At 44.4% G+C, this 17,104-nt stretch overlaps 2 protein-coding genes across 2 annotated transcripts; both read right to left on the bottom strand.

Annotated features, from left to right (window-relative positions):
* Positions 1-1,910: 1,910 nt before the first annotated feature.
* Positions 1,911-5,024, bottom strand: LOC123999994 (telethonin-like). The gene is made up of 2 exons (XM_046306060.1): positions 4,561-5,024; positions 1,911-4,218 (listed from the first exon to the last, which is right to left on the bottom strand). Exons 1-2 carry the CDS (start codon positions 4,707-4,709, stop codon positions 3,828-3,830), a joined length of 540 nt encoding a protein of 179 aa, XP_046162016.1. The 5' UTR covers positions 4,710-5,024; the 3' UTR covers positions 1,911-3,827.
* Positions 5,025-11,613: 6,589 nt separating this feature from the next.
* On the bottom strand, positions 11,614-16,699 carry LOC124000560 (melanoregulin-like). Its single transcript, XM_046307034.1, has 6 exons — positions 16,118-16,699; positions 15,897-15,990; positions 14,530-14,692; positions 13,912-14,002; positions 13,626-13,789; positions 11,614-13,392 (listed from the first exon to the last, which is right to left on the bottom strand). Exons 2-6 carry the CDS (start codon positions 15,986-15,988, stop codon positions 13,171-13,173), a joined length of 732 nt encoding a protein of 243 aa, XP_046162990.1. The 5' UTR covers positions 15,989-15,990; positions 16,118-16,699; the 3' UTR covers positions 11,614-13,170.
* Positions 16,700-17,104: the final 405 nt, after the last annotated feature.

Raw genomic sequence — 17,104 nt, 5'->3', positions numbered from 1 at the left:
GACTTGGCAGCGTCTATGGTGGATTCTGTCTCGGCCTGTTTGGGGTGTGGCTGTGGCAGATAGGGTTTAGGGGGGTGGTAGAGGGGGGGTAATATTCTAGATATGGGGGAAAGGAAGCAGACCAGATGAACCAAAGCTCTGATTAAAAAGTGAGGGATTAAGAGCTCAGAGGAGAAGAACAGGCAGATACGGCTGTCTCTCTGGCTCTGTCGCTCCAGTGATAGCAATGTTTACCCTGCTAATAATACCTAGACCCCTACACAGAGCCATACTAGACCCCATAACAGAGAGACAAGGGGTAGGCTGAAAAAAGGATAGAGAGAGGGACAGATGGAGAGAAAGACCAAAAGAAAGGAAAGTGAGAGAAAATTAACAATCCCAGTTGGAGAAATTGTGAGTTGGAAGGAGAGTAAACATGAAGGGACAGGGGAAAGAAAGTAGTAGAGAGGTCACAGTTTGTGGGTCGAGACTGTAACAGTGTGTCCTGGGCAGAGAGCCGGTAGAGATATTAAAGAGACAATAAAGAGAGATGACAGGGACAAATAAAAAACAGAAATACCTTCTTTACATAAGTATTCAGACCCTTTGCTATGAGACTTGAAATTGAGCTCAGGTGCATCCTGTTTCCATTGAGCATCTTTGAGATGTTTCTACAACTTGATTTGAGGCCACCTTTTCTCCACCTGTAGTATATTCCATTGATTGGACATGATTTGGAAAAGCACACACCTGTCTATATAAGGTCCCACAGTTGACAGTGTATGTTAGAGCAAAAACCAAGCCATGAGGTCGAAGGAATTGTCCGTAAAGCTCCGAGACAGGATTATGTTGAGGCACAGATCTGGGGAATGTTACCAAAAGGTTTCTGCAGCATTAAAGGTCCTCAGGAAGACAGTGGCCTCCATCATTCTTAAATGGAAGAAGTTTAGAGCCACCGAGACTCTTCCTAGCTGGCCACCCGGCCAAACTGAGCAATCGGGGGAGAAGGGCCTTAGTCAGGGAGGTGACCAAGAACCCGATGGTCACTCAGACAGAGCTAGAGAGTTCCTCTGTGGAGATGGGAGAACCTTCTAGAAGGACAACCATCTCTGCAGCACTCCACCAATCAGGCCTTTATGGTAGAGTGGCTAGACGGAAGCCACTCCTCAGTAAAAGGCACATGACAGCCCGCTTGAAGTTTGCCAAAAGGTATCTAAAGGACTCTCAGTCCATGAGAAACAAGATTCTCCGGTCTGATGAAACCAAAATTGAACTCTTTGGCCTGAATGCCAAGCGTCACGTCTGGAGGAAACCTGGCACCCTCCCTACGGTGAAGCATGGTGGTGGCAGCATCATGCTGTGAGGGTGTTTTTTAGCGGCAGGGACTGGGAGACGAGTCAGGATCGAGGGAAAGATAAACGGAGCAAAGTACAGAGAGATTCTTCATGAAAACCTGCTCTAGAGCTCTCAGGACCTCAGACTGGGGTGAAGGTTCACCTTCCAACAGTACAACGACTCTAAGCACACAGCCAAGACAATGCAGGAATGACTTCGGGACAAGTCTCTGAATGCAGGTATGCTAAGCTTGTAACATCATACCCAAGAAGACTCAAGGCTGTAATCACTGCCAAAGGGGCTTCAACAAAGTACTGAATAAAGGGTCTTAATACTTATGTAATGTAAATGTAATATTTCTCAAATAATTCTAAAAACATGTTCTTGCTTTTTCATTATGGGGTATTGTGTGTAGATTGATGAGGAGGGGGAACAATTTAATACATTTTACTATGAGGCTGTAACGTAACAAAAATGTGGAAAAAGTCAAGAGAAAGAGATGAGAGATGTCCAGCTCAGTCAGTCTACAAGTTTCCATCTTTACGGTAAGATGTTAGGCACCAATTGTATCACCCTGTTGCAGGGGAACTTTCAGGAAATGTAAAACTTTTTTTATTAAGACAGGTCAACACACAGAAGAAAAGTGAAAAGCACTTCAGATTTTAGTATACAAAAATAATTCTAAAAACATTTTTAACACAACACATGAAAACAGATAGTGGTGGAGAGGGGGATAAGTTGAGCCAAAGGGTCTGTTTCTTGGAAACCAGACACAAAATTAATCATTTGACTAAATATTTAGGAAGAGGTCATCATTTCATGGAGTCTATGAAAGATTGTTCTATACATAATGTGGGGTCTTTATAAGCTTCAACATGAGGTCCTAAACCTAGCATGAAAGTGCATCCTTGTACCTGTGTGGGCTGATATTGTCAAAATGTTTGCCTGGGGTAAGTTGAGCCAATGGCCAATGGGGTAACTTGAGCCAATTGCAAGTGTTGAAAGATGCTTAAAATTATTACAAGACAAAAAAGTGATTGTGATGGTGTTGAATTGTATTTGGGAAACAGGTAGTGGTAATATTTCATTCAGTACAGAAATTGGTAGACGGCTTAACTTAACTTACCCGGCCCCCAGCTCAACTAAGTTGTGCCAAGAGACAAACTATGCTTTCAAAACTATAATGTTTACATTCATTCTGTTTATTTCCAGGGATACACAACATCCTGAAATACATGTAGACATCTTTGTTAGGAAGAATACTATATTTCCCTTGACAGAGTGATGCTGAATGTAACAAATGTCTCAACTTACCCCCCTTTCCTCTACAACAGTAGAGACTCACATCACTCTGTACGATCTGTTCACTAACTCTACCAGATACATCAGATGTCAACATTAACACACAGCTAGGTGGGCCGATCAGCTCATACACGGTCAAATGACACTTTGTTAAAATATAGACAATAAGTCTTGATCATACAGGAAGTCAGTCTATATCAATGACTTGAGTCATGAATTGTCAGCTCACACACACCTCCCACTGGGCACACACTGGTTGAATCAACGTTGTTTCCACATCATTTCAATGAAATGACATTGAACCGACGTGGAATCGATGTTGAATCGACGTCTGTGCCCAGGGGGCTCCTTTGTCTGGGTTTCCCAGTGTGGGATCATGTTGTACCGTTCTGTCCTCTCACCCAGGATTAGAGTGTGTCAAGGACTTCTGAAGGTCTGGAGGCTCACCAGCTCTCCATTCTTACAAAAGAAGAGGGATGGATGCCAAGGTATGTTGAGCCCACCCCTCCCTCCCTGCCCACTTTCTTGTTCCTCTCTACAGTTCCAATTCTCTTCTGCTCTCTCCCACTCCCTTTTGACGCGTCTTTGATATCTTCATATTTCCCTTCCTTCACCTCCCTCATCTGTGCGTGGTCATTCCACATGAAAGCATCAATAAATACATCCTCATACACACTTTGGTTGAGCATATAAAACGTCCTGCTGTCTCAATACTGTGAGGTGTCATTGCCATAACATGACAAGTGGGGTAGAATGTACCACTGCACACAATGCGGTCAGAATGCCATACAATGCTGTGTGGCTTATCCACAGCTGGCTTTAGCCAGGCTGGGGGGCAGGGGCAGATCATTCAGTGTGTAGACGTGACAAGGACAGTCTGGTCTTTTCCAGTCAGCAGGGAGATTAGTTGATGGCACAGCTGAAAGAACAGGGCATTTGTCTGCCTTTCTGTCAACCAAAAGATTGGCCATCAGATCTCTAAGCGAATAATACCTTGTATAACAAACAGTACGACATTGGACATGCAATACCTACAGTAATGAAACAGGAAAGGTATGCACTGTGTGGCGGCTCTACTAGGGAATAGGGATGGAATAAATGTCACTAGGAATAAATCTATATACATCCCTCCATGCTGTTATCTGATGGGCTGAGCCCCACAAGGAACCTTTCTCCCTAACATCCATTCTTCCTCTTCCTCTCCTCTTCCTTCACCCTCTCTGGACCTCCTGTGACACGGAGCGGCCCAGTGCTTTGGGCGCCTTGGCGAACTCCATCCTGAGTGGCTTGGCGGGGGGCAGGTCCTGTGTGATCTCGACCACGGCCCTCTTGCCAGGGCAGGCACCGTCGGGGATGGGGAAGGGACGGAGGTCCTCCTGGGTGTGTGGTGCTCCGCGACCCAGCCGGATGCCCAGCTGTGCAGGGGTGAAGATGGGCAGGGGCAGGGTGTTCCTCTTGGGCAGGAGCTGGTGCTCCCTCACACCCCTCTCCACGGTGCCCACTCTGTACACCCCCGAGGGACAGGCCTGGGCCAGAGAGCGAGCCTCCCACTGACGAGTGTAGGTCTCCCGACGAGAGTCATCGTTCATGTTCATTGTCTGCCTGTGGAGAGATGAGACCGACACAGTTAGGAATGAAAAGTTGGACATTGCTCAGTGATTTTCAAACTCTAATCTCTCTCAGTATCAAGCTGAGAATCCTACCAGCAAAATGAAAATCATTGCATTTTACAGTCAGCTGATAGATTAGCCTGACAGTTATTATAACTAAGATAAATGATACAGTAGTCTAGTCTTGAGTATGGTGACTCACAAGGTAATATAGGAGGACGTCTAGCTTTATTGATATCGACGATTTTATAGAAGAAGAAATGACTTAATGGTGTTCAATATGTTACATTTACCAGAAGAAATAAATACAGTTTGTCCAAAGGCTGTGTCTCACCTGTCCATGGCCCGGGTCTTCATGTTAACACTGTTCCAGTCAGCTTTGTAGCTCTCCCTCTGAGCCTGGTTCTCCTCCCGTACGCTGCAGGCCAGCTCAGCCCCCACCACGGCCCCAGCACGCTTCTCAATAACGGTACACACCTGCATTATCACGGTTCCGTGTGGGTGAAGTTCTGTCCTTATCTCGGATTTATCACCTCCGTTAGTTTCTCAGACTCCTCTGTCTGTCTGTCTTGGTATGTCTGTGTTCGGTGTTCTTCTCTCTGGACTATCTGTCTGTCTGTAGTTGCTAGACAAGGTAATCTGTGACGGTCCAGGCAGCTCTCTCCTCTCTCTTGCCTCTGTGGTGATGGTGATGGTCTGGTGGTCTCTGATGTTTGTGTCTGGGACCCTGCCCGTCTATCTCCTTTATAGAAGCACTGCTGCTATTTCTAAGCCATGTTGTCACTCCACAGCTAGTGTGTGCTGACACCTGACACCAAGAGCGGCCCGTCTCTGACTTTGTCCCGGGAGTTAGAACTGACTCACTCAGGGCAGCTGTTGAGAAAGAGAGAGGGAGGTGGCTGGGGGAGAGAGAAAGAGAGAGGGAGGTGGCTGGGGGAGAGAGAAAGAGAGAGGGAGGTGGCTGGGGGAGAGAGAAAGAGAGAGGGAGGTGGCTGGGGGAGAGAGAAAGAGAGAGGGAGGTGGCTGGGGGAGAGAGAAAGAGAGAGGGAGGTGGCTGGGGGAGAGAGAAAGAGAGAGGGAGGTGGCTGGGGGAGAGAGAAAGAGAGAGGGAGGTGGCTGGGGGAGAGAGAAAGAGAGAGGGAGGTGGCTGGGGGAGAGAGAAAGAGAGAGGGAGGTGGCTGGGGGAGAGAGAAAGAGAGTGCGGTAAAGAAATGGGAGTGGGTGGGTTACCGGTAATTGTACTCAGAATCCCCTGATAGCCAAATTATACCCCCAATCCCCTCTATAATCACCTCGACCTAACATGCTAAATTGAGGGACATCTGGTTATCAAACGAAGTAGCACGATTCCCTCATAAGAGCACTATCAGACCCAGTGTTCAGAGACATGTAAACACACACGAGCACACAGGGGGACTTCTGAGAGCTGGCATCTGAATAGAGCTCAGGTCTTGATGTACATATAGCGAGCAGTGGCAGAACACTAATGTGGAAAGAGATCAGCTCATGCTAATACTGATGGGTGCTGAGGGGAAACTCTATTGCCCCAAGAGAGAATACATAGATTGAGCATACACAACATGAAGAACTCTTTCCATGACACAGACTGACCAGGTGAATCCAGATGAAAGCTAGGATCCCTTATTGATGTCACCTGTTAAATCCACTTCAATCAGTGTAGATGAAGGGGGGACAGGTTAAAGAAGGATTTTTAAACCTTGAGACATTGACTGTGTATGTGCCAGTCGGAGGGTGAATGTAAGCACCTTTGAACGGGGTATGGTAGTAGGTGACAGGTGCACCGGTTTGGGTCAAGAACTGCGACACTGCTTAGCTTTTCAAGCTCAACAGTTTCCCGTGTGTATCAAGAATGGTCCGCCACACAAATGACATCCAGCCAACGTGACACAACTGTGGGAAGCATTAGAGTCAACATGGGCCAGCATCCCTGTGGAACGCTTTTGACACCTTGTGGAGTCCATGCCCCGACGAATCGAGGCTGTTCTGAGGGCGAAAGGCAACTCAATCATATAAAAGTGTTCCTAATGTTTGGTAACTCAGTGGACATGTACATATACTGTATATAAACATACATACACATTTTGAAACGGACAGTTATCTTGATATCTAGCAGTGTGAAACTGCTGAGTTTAAGATGTTCTCTTTCAGGAACTCTGGAGTGCCCTGGCATGTACGTCCTGGCTATATTTGGGGTAACAGTCCCTTTTAGAGACTCAAGATCAAAGGTGATGTTCTGTAGGCAGGTGGTCAGTCTGTTTTGGATAAAGCAAAGCTATACGTGCTCCGGAACAGATACCAGGCCAAGGCATTGACCAAGTGACCAACTATTTTCTTGTATAAAATACGGTCAGTAAAACACAAGTCATTTTTATTTGACTGGAAAACAGTATCTTGTGAATCTGTTATCGGGCTTATTAGCTGTGTTGTAGCCGTGTTTCGTCTGTGTGAAGGACTGTGACTTCTAACATTGATTTATTAGTCTGATGACAGAGACCCACTCCAGCCAAGAGTCTCTCAGGTTACAGTCTTAACGATTTTTTCTCTCTCTCTCACACACACACACAAAACACACGTACGCACACAAAACACACACACACACACAAAATACACACGCACACACACACGCACACATGTAATGTACCCTCGGTGTCACTACCAGCCACTCTGTCAATGACTAACTCTTCCGCAGCAGTCACTGATGTCATCCCATATATAACACCTGCATAGCAAGAATACATTTAAAGTTATGCATGTATCGGTTGCTTTCAAATGAATATTGAAACTGAATATTAATCTATTCTTCAATGTACAATATTATACAAAGTATAATTAATTATTATAATTCTAAAGTTCCTCTCGCTCAACTTTAGGTTATATATTAGCTATGACTAATTAGTTTCAATTAATATTCTCATGTACTTCATTTAGTTGAACTGTCCTCTAATAAAACCTCATAAAAATGTCCCCTAAGTACAGTAATCCTTCCTGTTCTCACGTCTAGGACATGTACCGTAATGACACAACATATGTAAAGTTATTTAGTCTGCCTGGGAGCAAGACATCCTGGTCCTGCTGGTTCAATCTTGTAGATATCACATCGCAGACGCACGCTTGCACACACACGCACGCACGCACGCACGCACGCACGCACGCACACACACACACACACACACACACACACACACACACACACACACACTATGTGTTATGCAACCATGGTAACCATAAAATATCACTTCAGTTCAGGATTCCAATTGCAGAAACCTAGTAAGTCTCGAGGCATACTTCTGCAGTGAGATCATTCTCCTCTTCAAAAAACAGAACTAAATACATTTTCACATTTGATAAAGTCAATCAGTCTTTTTTGACACTCACTCACCTCGCACATACAGTACATTAGTGACTGTCATATGAGTCAGTGTTACAGCTTTTGTATCGCTTTGGTGCTATGTTCACAAATACAGTGGGGCAAAAAAGTTTTTAGTCAGCCACCAATTGTGCAAGTTCTCCCACTTAGAAAGATGAGAGAGGCCTGTAATTTTCATCATAGGTACACTTCAACTATGACAGACAAAATGAGAAAAACAAATCCATAAAATCACATTGTGGGATATTTAATGAATTTATTTGCAAATGATGGTGGAAAATAAGTATTTGGTCAATAACAAAAGTTTATCTTCATTCTTTCCTTTACACGGATCAGTCGTCCTGGTCCCATTGCAGAAAAACAGCCCCAAAGCATGATGTTTCCACCCCCATGCACAGTAGGTATGGTGTTCTTTGGATGCAACTCAGCATTCTTTGTCCTCCAAACACAAAGAGTTTAGTTTTATCAAAAAGTTATATTTTGGTTTCATCTGACCATATGACATTCTCCCAATCTTCTTCTGGATCATCCAAATGCTCTCTAGCAAACTTCAGACGGGCCTGGACATGTACTGGCTTAAGCAGGGGGACACGTCTGGCACTGCAGGATTTGAGTCCCTGGCGGCGTAGTGTGTTACTGATGGTAGGCTTTGTTACTTTGGTCCCAGCTCTCTGCAGGTCATTCACTAGGTCCCCCCGTGTGGTTCTGGGATTTTTGCTCACCGTTCTTGTGATCATTTTGACCCCACGAGGTGAGATCTTGCGTGGAGCCCCAGATCGAGGGAGATTATCAGTGGTCATTATCAGATTATCAGTGGTCTTCCATTTCCTAATAATTGCTCCCACAGTTGATTTCTTCAAACAAAGCTGCTTACTAATTGCAGATTCAGTCTTCCCAGCCTGGTGCAGGTCTATAATTGTCCTTTGACAGCTCTTTGGTCTTGGTCATAGTGGAGTTTGGAGTGTGACTGTTTGAGGTTGTGGACAGGTGTCTTTGATACTGATAACAAGTTCAAACAGGTGCCATTAATACAGATAACGAGTGGAGGGCAGAGGAGCCTCTTAAAGAAGAAGTTACAGGTCTGTGAGAGCCAGAAATCTTGCTTGTTTTGTAAGTGACCAAATACTTATTTTCCACCATAATTTGCAAATAAATTCATTTAAAAAAAAATCCGGATAGTTTTTTCTCATTTTGTCTGTCATAGTTGAAGTGTACCTATGATGAAAATTACAGGCCTCTCTCATCTTTTTAAGTGGGAGAACTTGCACAATTGCTGGCTGACTAAATACTTTTTTGCCCCACTGTAATAGCAATTAGGCACCTCTGGGGTTTGTGCTAGTTTTCAGTTGTCGTCTCCTCACTCCCAGACAGTGCTAGCAAAATTATTGCTTGAGAAATAGCTTTTTGCTAAGAAGCTTTTCTTGTTTATTTTTTACCATTTTAATTGAAAACAATCACAGCAAGTTACTTAATTGTAACCCGGAAATGCTTAGATATTGAAATACAAATGGCTGCATGGGTTCTTTAAGCACACAACAACAACAACACAAGTCACATGTCTGGCGGGGACGCAGCTGCCTGACAGTGGGTGTGATAGGGACCCGCATGGGTACTCAAAGTTGCTCTGTTCATGGATTCATTGTGACGCCACTATTCTAATGAGGCCTTCGCTGTAGAAGTTCCCTAAGGGTGAGCAATGATAAGGTGATCCTGCCAGGCTGATCATTCCGTCCCCCTCCACAGTGCCAGGGAATGCTCTCTCTGTTACATAACTATACAATCAGCCTCAGCTGCTGGGAAGTGACACTTAAATGAACTGAGAGAGAGAAAGGAGAGAGAGAGAGAAAGGAGAGAGAGAGAGAGAGAGAGAGAGAGAGAGAGAGAGAGAGAGAGAGAGAGAGAGAGAGAGAGAGAGAGAGAGAGAGAGAGAGAGAGATTAAAACCAAGATCAGACAGCGGGAGGGATAATGATTGTGTGTGTGTGCATGTTCATAATGCATCCATTATTTTTAGAGGGGGCACAAAGTATGTGATGGGGGTGGTTGGAGAATATTGCATTTTTCAAACACACGAAACAGCTTTTAAATACAGTTAAAGTCGTAAGTTTACATGCACCTTGTGAAATGTCAGAATAATAGTAAAGAGAATGATTTATTTCAGCTTTTATTTCATCACATTTCCTGTGGGTCAGAAGGCATTGCCTTTAAATTGATTAACTTGGGTCAAACGTTTCTGGTAACCTTCCACAAACTTCCCACAATAAGTTGGGTGAATTTTGGCCCATTCCTCCTGACAGAGCTGGTGCAACTGAGTCAGGTTCGTAGGCCTCCTTGCTTGCACAAACCTTTTCAGTTCTGCCCACAAATATTCTATAGGATTGAGGTCAGGGCTTTGTGATGGCCACTCCAATACCTTGACTTTGTTGTCCTTAAGTCATTTTGCCACAACTTTGGAAGTATGCTTGGGGTCATTGTCCATTTGGAAGACTCATTTGCAACCAAGCTTTAGACTTCCTGACTGATGTCTTGAGATGTTGCTTCAATATATTCACATGATTTTCTTGCCTCATGATGCCATCTATTTTGTCGAAGTGCACCAGTCCCTGCTGCAGCAAAACACCCCCACAACATGATGCTGCCACCACCAGTTGCAAACCGTAGTCTGTTTTTTTATGGCAGTTTTGGAGCAGTGGCTTCTTCCTTGCTGAGTGGCCTTTCAGGTTATGTCGATGAAGGACTCGTTTTACTGTGGATATAGATACTTTTGTACCTGTTTCCACCAGCATCTTCACAAGGTCCTTTGCTGTTGTTCTGGGATTGATTTGCACTTTTCGCACCAAAGTACGTTCATCTCTAGGAGACAGAACGCGTCTCCTTCCTGAGCGGTATGACAACTATGTGGTCCCATGGTGTTTATACTTGCATACTATTGTTTGTTCAGATGAACATTGTACCTTCAGGCATTTGGAAATTGCTCCCAAAGATGAACCAGACTGGAGGAAGTCTACATGTTTTTTTCTGTCTTGGCTGATGTCATTTGATTTTCCCATGATGTCAAGCAAAGAGACACTGAGTTTGAAGGTAGACCTTGAAATACATCCACAGGTCCACCTCCAATTGACTCAAATTCTGTCAATTAGCCTATCAGAAGCTTCTCAAGCCATGACATCATTTTCTGGAATTTTCCAAGCTGTTTAAAGGCACAGTCAATTTAGTGTATGTGAACTTCTGCCCAATTAAATTGTGATTACAGTGAATTTTCAATTAAATAATCTGTCAGTAAACAATTTTTGGAAAAATGACTTGTGTCATACACAAAGTAGATGTCCTCACCAACTTGCCAAAACTATAGTTTGTTAACAAGAAATGTGTGGAGTGGTTGAAAAATGAGTTTTAATGACTCCAACCTAAGTGTATGTAAACTTCTGACTTCAACTGTATGTGTGTACCTCTTTACCTGTTCAATTGTCATTGAAATGAACGATGGACATTGATTCTTTAATCATCTTTATGCCTTAGGAGTTAAGTACAACTGGCACACTGGTATATAGTGAGTGTCATAAGCCAATAATTAAATACATTTTAGTCAATTGTGTATCTATTTGTCATCTATTTATTGTCATTACATTTTTTTAAAGAACAATCTAAATGTCTGTCAATCTTTGCATATATAGCTCTGTCTATGAATTTCCAACTTCATACAATTGATAGGTGGCTACAGATGTAGGATCTTAATTTGAACCAGTTTTCTACAGCAGGAATATATTCCTGAGCAACATGAAATTTAAATTATGTGGATTGTAATTAATGGCCATTTTCGTTGGGGTTGAATCATTTTTCGTTAGGGCAAATCAAGTCTGAAATTTCAAAGTGGAGATTAAACTTTTTAAAACTGAAAACTTTGCATTTACTGCTGTGCAGGAAAATTATCACCAATAAAAGAGTTATCAAAATAAGTATTACAGAGAAACAGCAAAACATTAGTTTATTTTTTCATCAAGAAGGAATCAATAGGCTACACAGCTTAATCAAATAAATTCACAAACATACCTCCTGCCCATCACTGGCAGCTAAAATCAAGTGTCACTCCACACTTTCTCTTCTCCACTGACAATACTGCAACTATTAGACTAGAGTATCTAGCATCTTGTCTAGGCACCTCTTTGCTCTGTGCACCTTGGAAGGAACCACTTACTAGGAGGAATAGAGGGGGAGGGGGTACACTTTGCCTTGTCCAGTCAGTGTGCCACCTCCACAATATATATATTTTTTATAATTATAAAACATGGGCTTAAAAATGAAGTTGAGTAATTAATTTAACATCTGAAAAATGTAAAAACAGGACACATCTGAGGGAGTGTGTGGCTTTGTTCCCCCTATGGGCATGAATCCACCGTCTATGTTCTAAGAAACAGGCTGCTGCCGTGTTGAGAGATGTACCCTCACCAGTGTCATTCTCACGTAACATTACAGACAGCTGACCATCAAAACATCAACATCCTCATCCACACACCCCTGTGAACCCAGAGGGATGAGCACGCCCTGGACAGGCCAGGTCAGAGGCCATCTGTGTGGGGCGTGGCTCACAGCAGGCATGGCTGAGCCACAGTGTTGGAGCTGTGACCACACAATGCCGACATGTGACTGGGAGTTTAGAGCTCCCCGTGGACACATTAACCTTAAAGTGACCTCCGCTGTTCATACAGACCCATACACCGACTCAAAGTTGAGTCATTTTGTTACTAAACTCATCTCTGTAAACTTCATGAACTAAAACACACTAGTACCTCTTGATAAGCATGGTCCGTGAGGAAATTGACAACTCAAAAATGATTGAATTTGTTTACGACACATTTATTCCAAGGTAATCTCAACTACTGGTTTTAAAAGACTGTCTTGTGACTCGATAAAACAAGTGCTGATAATCATGAGACAAAGTGCTGATGTGGAACAGGACAGCTGTGCCCTACGGGTTTCAGTGCTGTGTTTAACTGTGTCCACTGTGTTCCCTGGCGGAGACCAATAATGAACAGCCCAGGGAGTTGGGTAACTAACACGGTCTGGATGGATAAAAAAAATAGGGCAGGGTGATAACCTCCAAAACTCTCCCTGATATACCCGAGACCCAGCTAAGTATGCCTAAACAGAAAAATAAGAAAACCAGAATCAAATTGGATCACGTTTCTGATGAGAAAGGAAAGCTGTATATTTTCTGTTAAACCTCGGGCTCTACTCAATTTGAATCGCGGAAGTGCAGCGTTACAGAGTGATTGAAATGTAAAGGCAATGTTCCCGTGTTAGCAGAGACTGCTTTCACAGTAAACACTGCATATGTCTGTTCAATCAAAAATGACCTTTACATTTCTATTGCACAATTTGTAACACTTCAGCAACACAGATTGAATAGAGCCCCTAGTGTTAGTGCAAATTGGGAGAGTATTTTCAACAAAGTACATTCAGAATCAGACATCCTAGTCCTGCATACTCCCAACTCTGCAACATAAACTAAGTTCTGCCCCCTGTCTACTGTTTGAGGTCATTGCAGCTCCTGTTCTGTCTAGAAGTTGTCCTCTCTTCCATTCCCATCTTCCTCATCCAGCCTCTCGTCCTCATCATCGCTCCCTTCTCCGTTCATGGTGCGGTTCACTCTGGCCAGCAGCAGCGGCAGGTTGACTGCTAATGGGTTGTCCTCATCTTCATCATCAGTATCACGCTTGGGGTAGAAGCGTCTAGCCTTCGCCAAGAAGTCCTCAGCAGCATCCAGGTATATGAGACGATCCTATATGAAAAGGAGAGAGGAGGGGAAGACAGAGGAAGATGGAGGGTGAAAAACAAAGAGTGACGGAAAAAGAGAAAAGACCCAAAGAGGGAAGGAAGAAAGAGTAAACAGAGGAAGAGGGGAGACATAAGAGTCATCATCATCAAACAGGAAGTGATTTGGAGAAAGAAGTGAAGTGGAAGACATTATAACCATGAAACAAAATGAATGAATCTGTTAGATTCTGTTCTCACCAGGATGAAGAGGTATCTCTCAGGTGGGGCCTCCCGGGTGTTGAAGATAGATGTCTCAGAGTGGAGCGTGTGCAGTAGTGTGCGTGACGCCGAGGCGTTCTTCATACGGTCATACGACGCACTGGCAGACACCGTCAGCAGAGACTCCGCCTCCGCCATGAACCCTGAGCCAATGAGAGTTCACAGTTGCTGAGATAAGATTTTATTCATTTAGTCTTTCTCTCACTTTACCCTTCCATTTGTTCTCCCTCATCCTCATTTTACCCTTCCATTTGTTCTCGCTCACCTAAATTCTCCAGGATCATCTTCCACTTGTCCCTGACCTCCCGACGCAGATCTCTCATACCCTCAATGTCCACACTCAGACGCCGGTGCGCCTACAGAGGGAAAGGGTGCAGGGTTACATACAAACCATATTAACCTAGTACACAACCATCACCACAAACACAGGTCTATCAACTAAGGTAAGCCTAACGTGAGATAGCAGCACATTCACCCAACAAACAGGAGACAACAGAGGACAGGCATGGTACCCAGTTGGATAATGTAGGCCTACATTATACTAGAGCGCATAAAATGCACCATCTACTGGCTGATGGAGGTAAAGTGTTGTATGCTGCCCTACAAAAACCTTGTAGACAGAGCAGACAATCTAGCATAACTTCACGCTGCCTCTCTGTTCCCAAGATATCTCGATTTTGTCCACCTCCCATTGGTCACAGACATCAATTCAACATCTATTCCATGTTGATTCAATGTAGTTTCATTGACATTACATTGAAACAATGTTGATTCAACCAGTGTGTGCCTAGTGGGTTGTTCCCCCTCTTAGGAACCCAAACTCTCTGTTGTCATACAGTAAGTGTCCCCTGGGTCCCCCTCCCTGGGTCCCCCCCTCTGGTACCAGCGAGCCCCTGCGGGTCTGGTTCCTGTTCTGGATGAGGTTGTACAGGATCCGGTCATCGTCTCTCTCGGAGTGGCTCGGGTCGCCTGGCTCACTCCATAGGTTCTGTTCCTGTTCCCTTCGCTTCTTTGCCTCGCGGTCGAAGTACTCCAAAGTGTCAGGACTGAAACAAAACACACACACACACACACACACACACACACACACACACACACACACACACACAGGCGCGTGGTCTATCAGGGGAACATCAGGATGACTGTGAAGCTGTAATCAATTCAATAGATATAGAGAGGACCTTTGTTTGTTGGTTGGTTCCACACCTGTGTATTACACTAGTGTGACTAAATCTGGGGGCTGTGGATGGAGAGCATGACATCTCTCTCAAATCTATGGACTGGTGTGGAGAGACATAAGGAGGGTGAGAAATCACATGAGGAATTGTGACTGTTTTTTTATGCATCATATTGTGTGCCGCGATAAGTGTGTGTAAGTCACAGGAGGTTGGTGTCCCCTTAATTGGGGAGTAAGGGCTCATGGTAATGGCAGGAGCGGAATAGGTGGAATGATATCAAATACATCAAAACACGTGTTTGATGCCATTCCATTTACTCCGTTCCAGACATTACTATGAGCCGTCCTCCCCTCAGCAGCCTCCTGTGGTGGAAGTGTGTCAGGTTGTCATGGTGATAAGTGCGTATGTCATGGGCTGTCATGGCGATAAGTGTGAATGTCATGGCGATAAGTGTGAATGTCAGTGTGTCATGGCGACAAGTGTGAATGTCAGTGTGTCATGGCGACAAGTGTGAATGTCAGTGTGTCATGGCGATAAGTGTGAATGTCAGTGTGTCATGGCGATAAGTGTGAATGTCAGTGTGTCATGGCGACAAGTGTGAATGTCAGTGTGTCATGGCGACAAGTGTGAATGTCAGTGTGTCATGGCGATAAGTGTGAATGTCAGTGTGTCATGGCGATAAGTATGAATGTCAGTGTGTCATGGCGATAAGTGTGAATGTCAGTGTGTCATGGCGACAAGTGTGAATGTCAGTGTGTCATGGCGATAAGTGTGAATGTCAGTGTGTCATGGCGATAAGTGTGAATGTCAGTGTGTCATGGCGATAAGTGTGAATGTCAGTGTGTCATGGCGATAAGTGTGAATGTCAGTGTGTCATGGCGATAAGTGTGAATGTCAGTGTGTCATGGCGACAAGTGTGAATGTCAGTGTGTCATGGCGATAAGTGTGAATGTCAGTGTGTCATGGCGACAAGTGTGAATGTCAGTGTGTCATGGCGACAAGTGTGTAGGTCAGTGTGTCATAGGCTGTCATGGCGATAAGTGTGTATGTCACTGTGTCATGGATTGCATACCTGATTAAAGGCTCCTTCTCCTCACTTTCATCATCGCTACAGCAGCAGCAGCAACAGAACAGAGCACAGAACCTCTTGAAGGCAGCCCCCATCTCTGATGGAGAGACAGAGAGGGTAGTAGAGCAGTCGGAGAAGATCGTGTGAGAGCAGTTTGAGGTCCAGATAAGGTCTAGTGTCCAGATATGGTTAACATTTTTAAAACAAGAGGTGGCATACGGTACCGTTTTCCAAGTCCTATCCAGGTACAGGACAGGTAAGAAGGGGTTAAAAAAAGGTCCTCTCCACCGGTGTAGTTGGCCCAACACACTATATCCACCTTTCTGTCTCCCAGTTCCCTGTTGTGGCTGCTGAGGATAGGTGACCCAGTGGTGTAGAATGAGGGCTCGGACCTGAAACCTTGGTCACACCCTCCGAGTTTGACTCCAAAACAATATCCACAGGAGTAAAGAGAAAAGGTTTGTCAAGCACTCACAGAGCTGTTGGAACACCCACGATTCTCACTCTGTTGATACCCTGCCTCCACACTGACAAAATGAGTTTCAATAAAAATATCTCGGTCAGACAGAAACCATTCTAAAGAGAGTCAGGTCATTTTCAACTAGTTTCCAGACACAAAAGTTACAGATCTATGGGCTCTCCAATGGTGTGGAATCCTCTTCTCATCCCAGGTCCTGATGTCTGAGGTACAGAAGAGGTAGCTAGCTAGGGTCTCCAAATCCTGGCGCAGAGACTTTCCTCCTGGATCAGAGAAGCTGGAAGAGAGGATGACCTGGGGAATGTCTCGCCACAAAGAAAGTACTGAGTAGCCTCTCCCCTCTTACTCATCACCACAGATCCACACAAGACCCAACTCAGTCACAAGCCCAGTCATGTGAGCTGAACGATCCTCTGCCCCCCAGCAGCAATAGCAAGGCCCTAGCTCCTGTACCCCCACTCTTATCTCCTTTATTCATCCAATCATATACACTTAAAACCACACACTCCACAGATGAAAGAAGCCTAGGCTACATATTTCAAACAAAACAAGCTTTTGTTTAGGGAATGTACTTCTTCGAAATAAAATATTTGTTGTAAGATGTCATCGCCCCTAGGCCAACAATCTGGATGTATTCTACACATAGTGGAAATGGTAAAATAGCAAATATATCAGAGAACCATTTCATCAGTAAACAAGATATTCAGTGCCCCTATTCTAAAAAGACTCTAGA

Source organism: Oncorhynchus gorbuscha, linkage group LG16 (assembly GCF_021184085.1).
Source record: "Oncorhynchus gorbuscha isolate QuinsamMale2020 ecotype Even-year linkage group LG16, OgorEven_v1.0, whole genome shotgun sequence".
NCBI classification, from domain to species: domain Eukaryota; kingdom Metazoa; phylum Chordata; class Actinopteri; order Salmoniformes; family Salmonidae; genus Oncorhynchus; species Oncorhynchus gorbuscha.
This window is presented reverse-complemented; position numbering and strand designations above follow the sequence as displayed.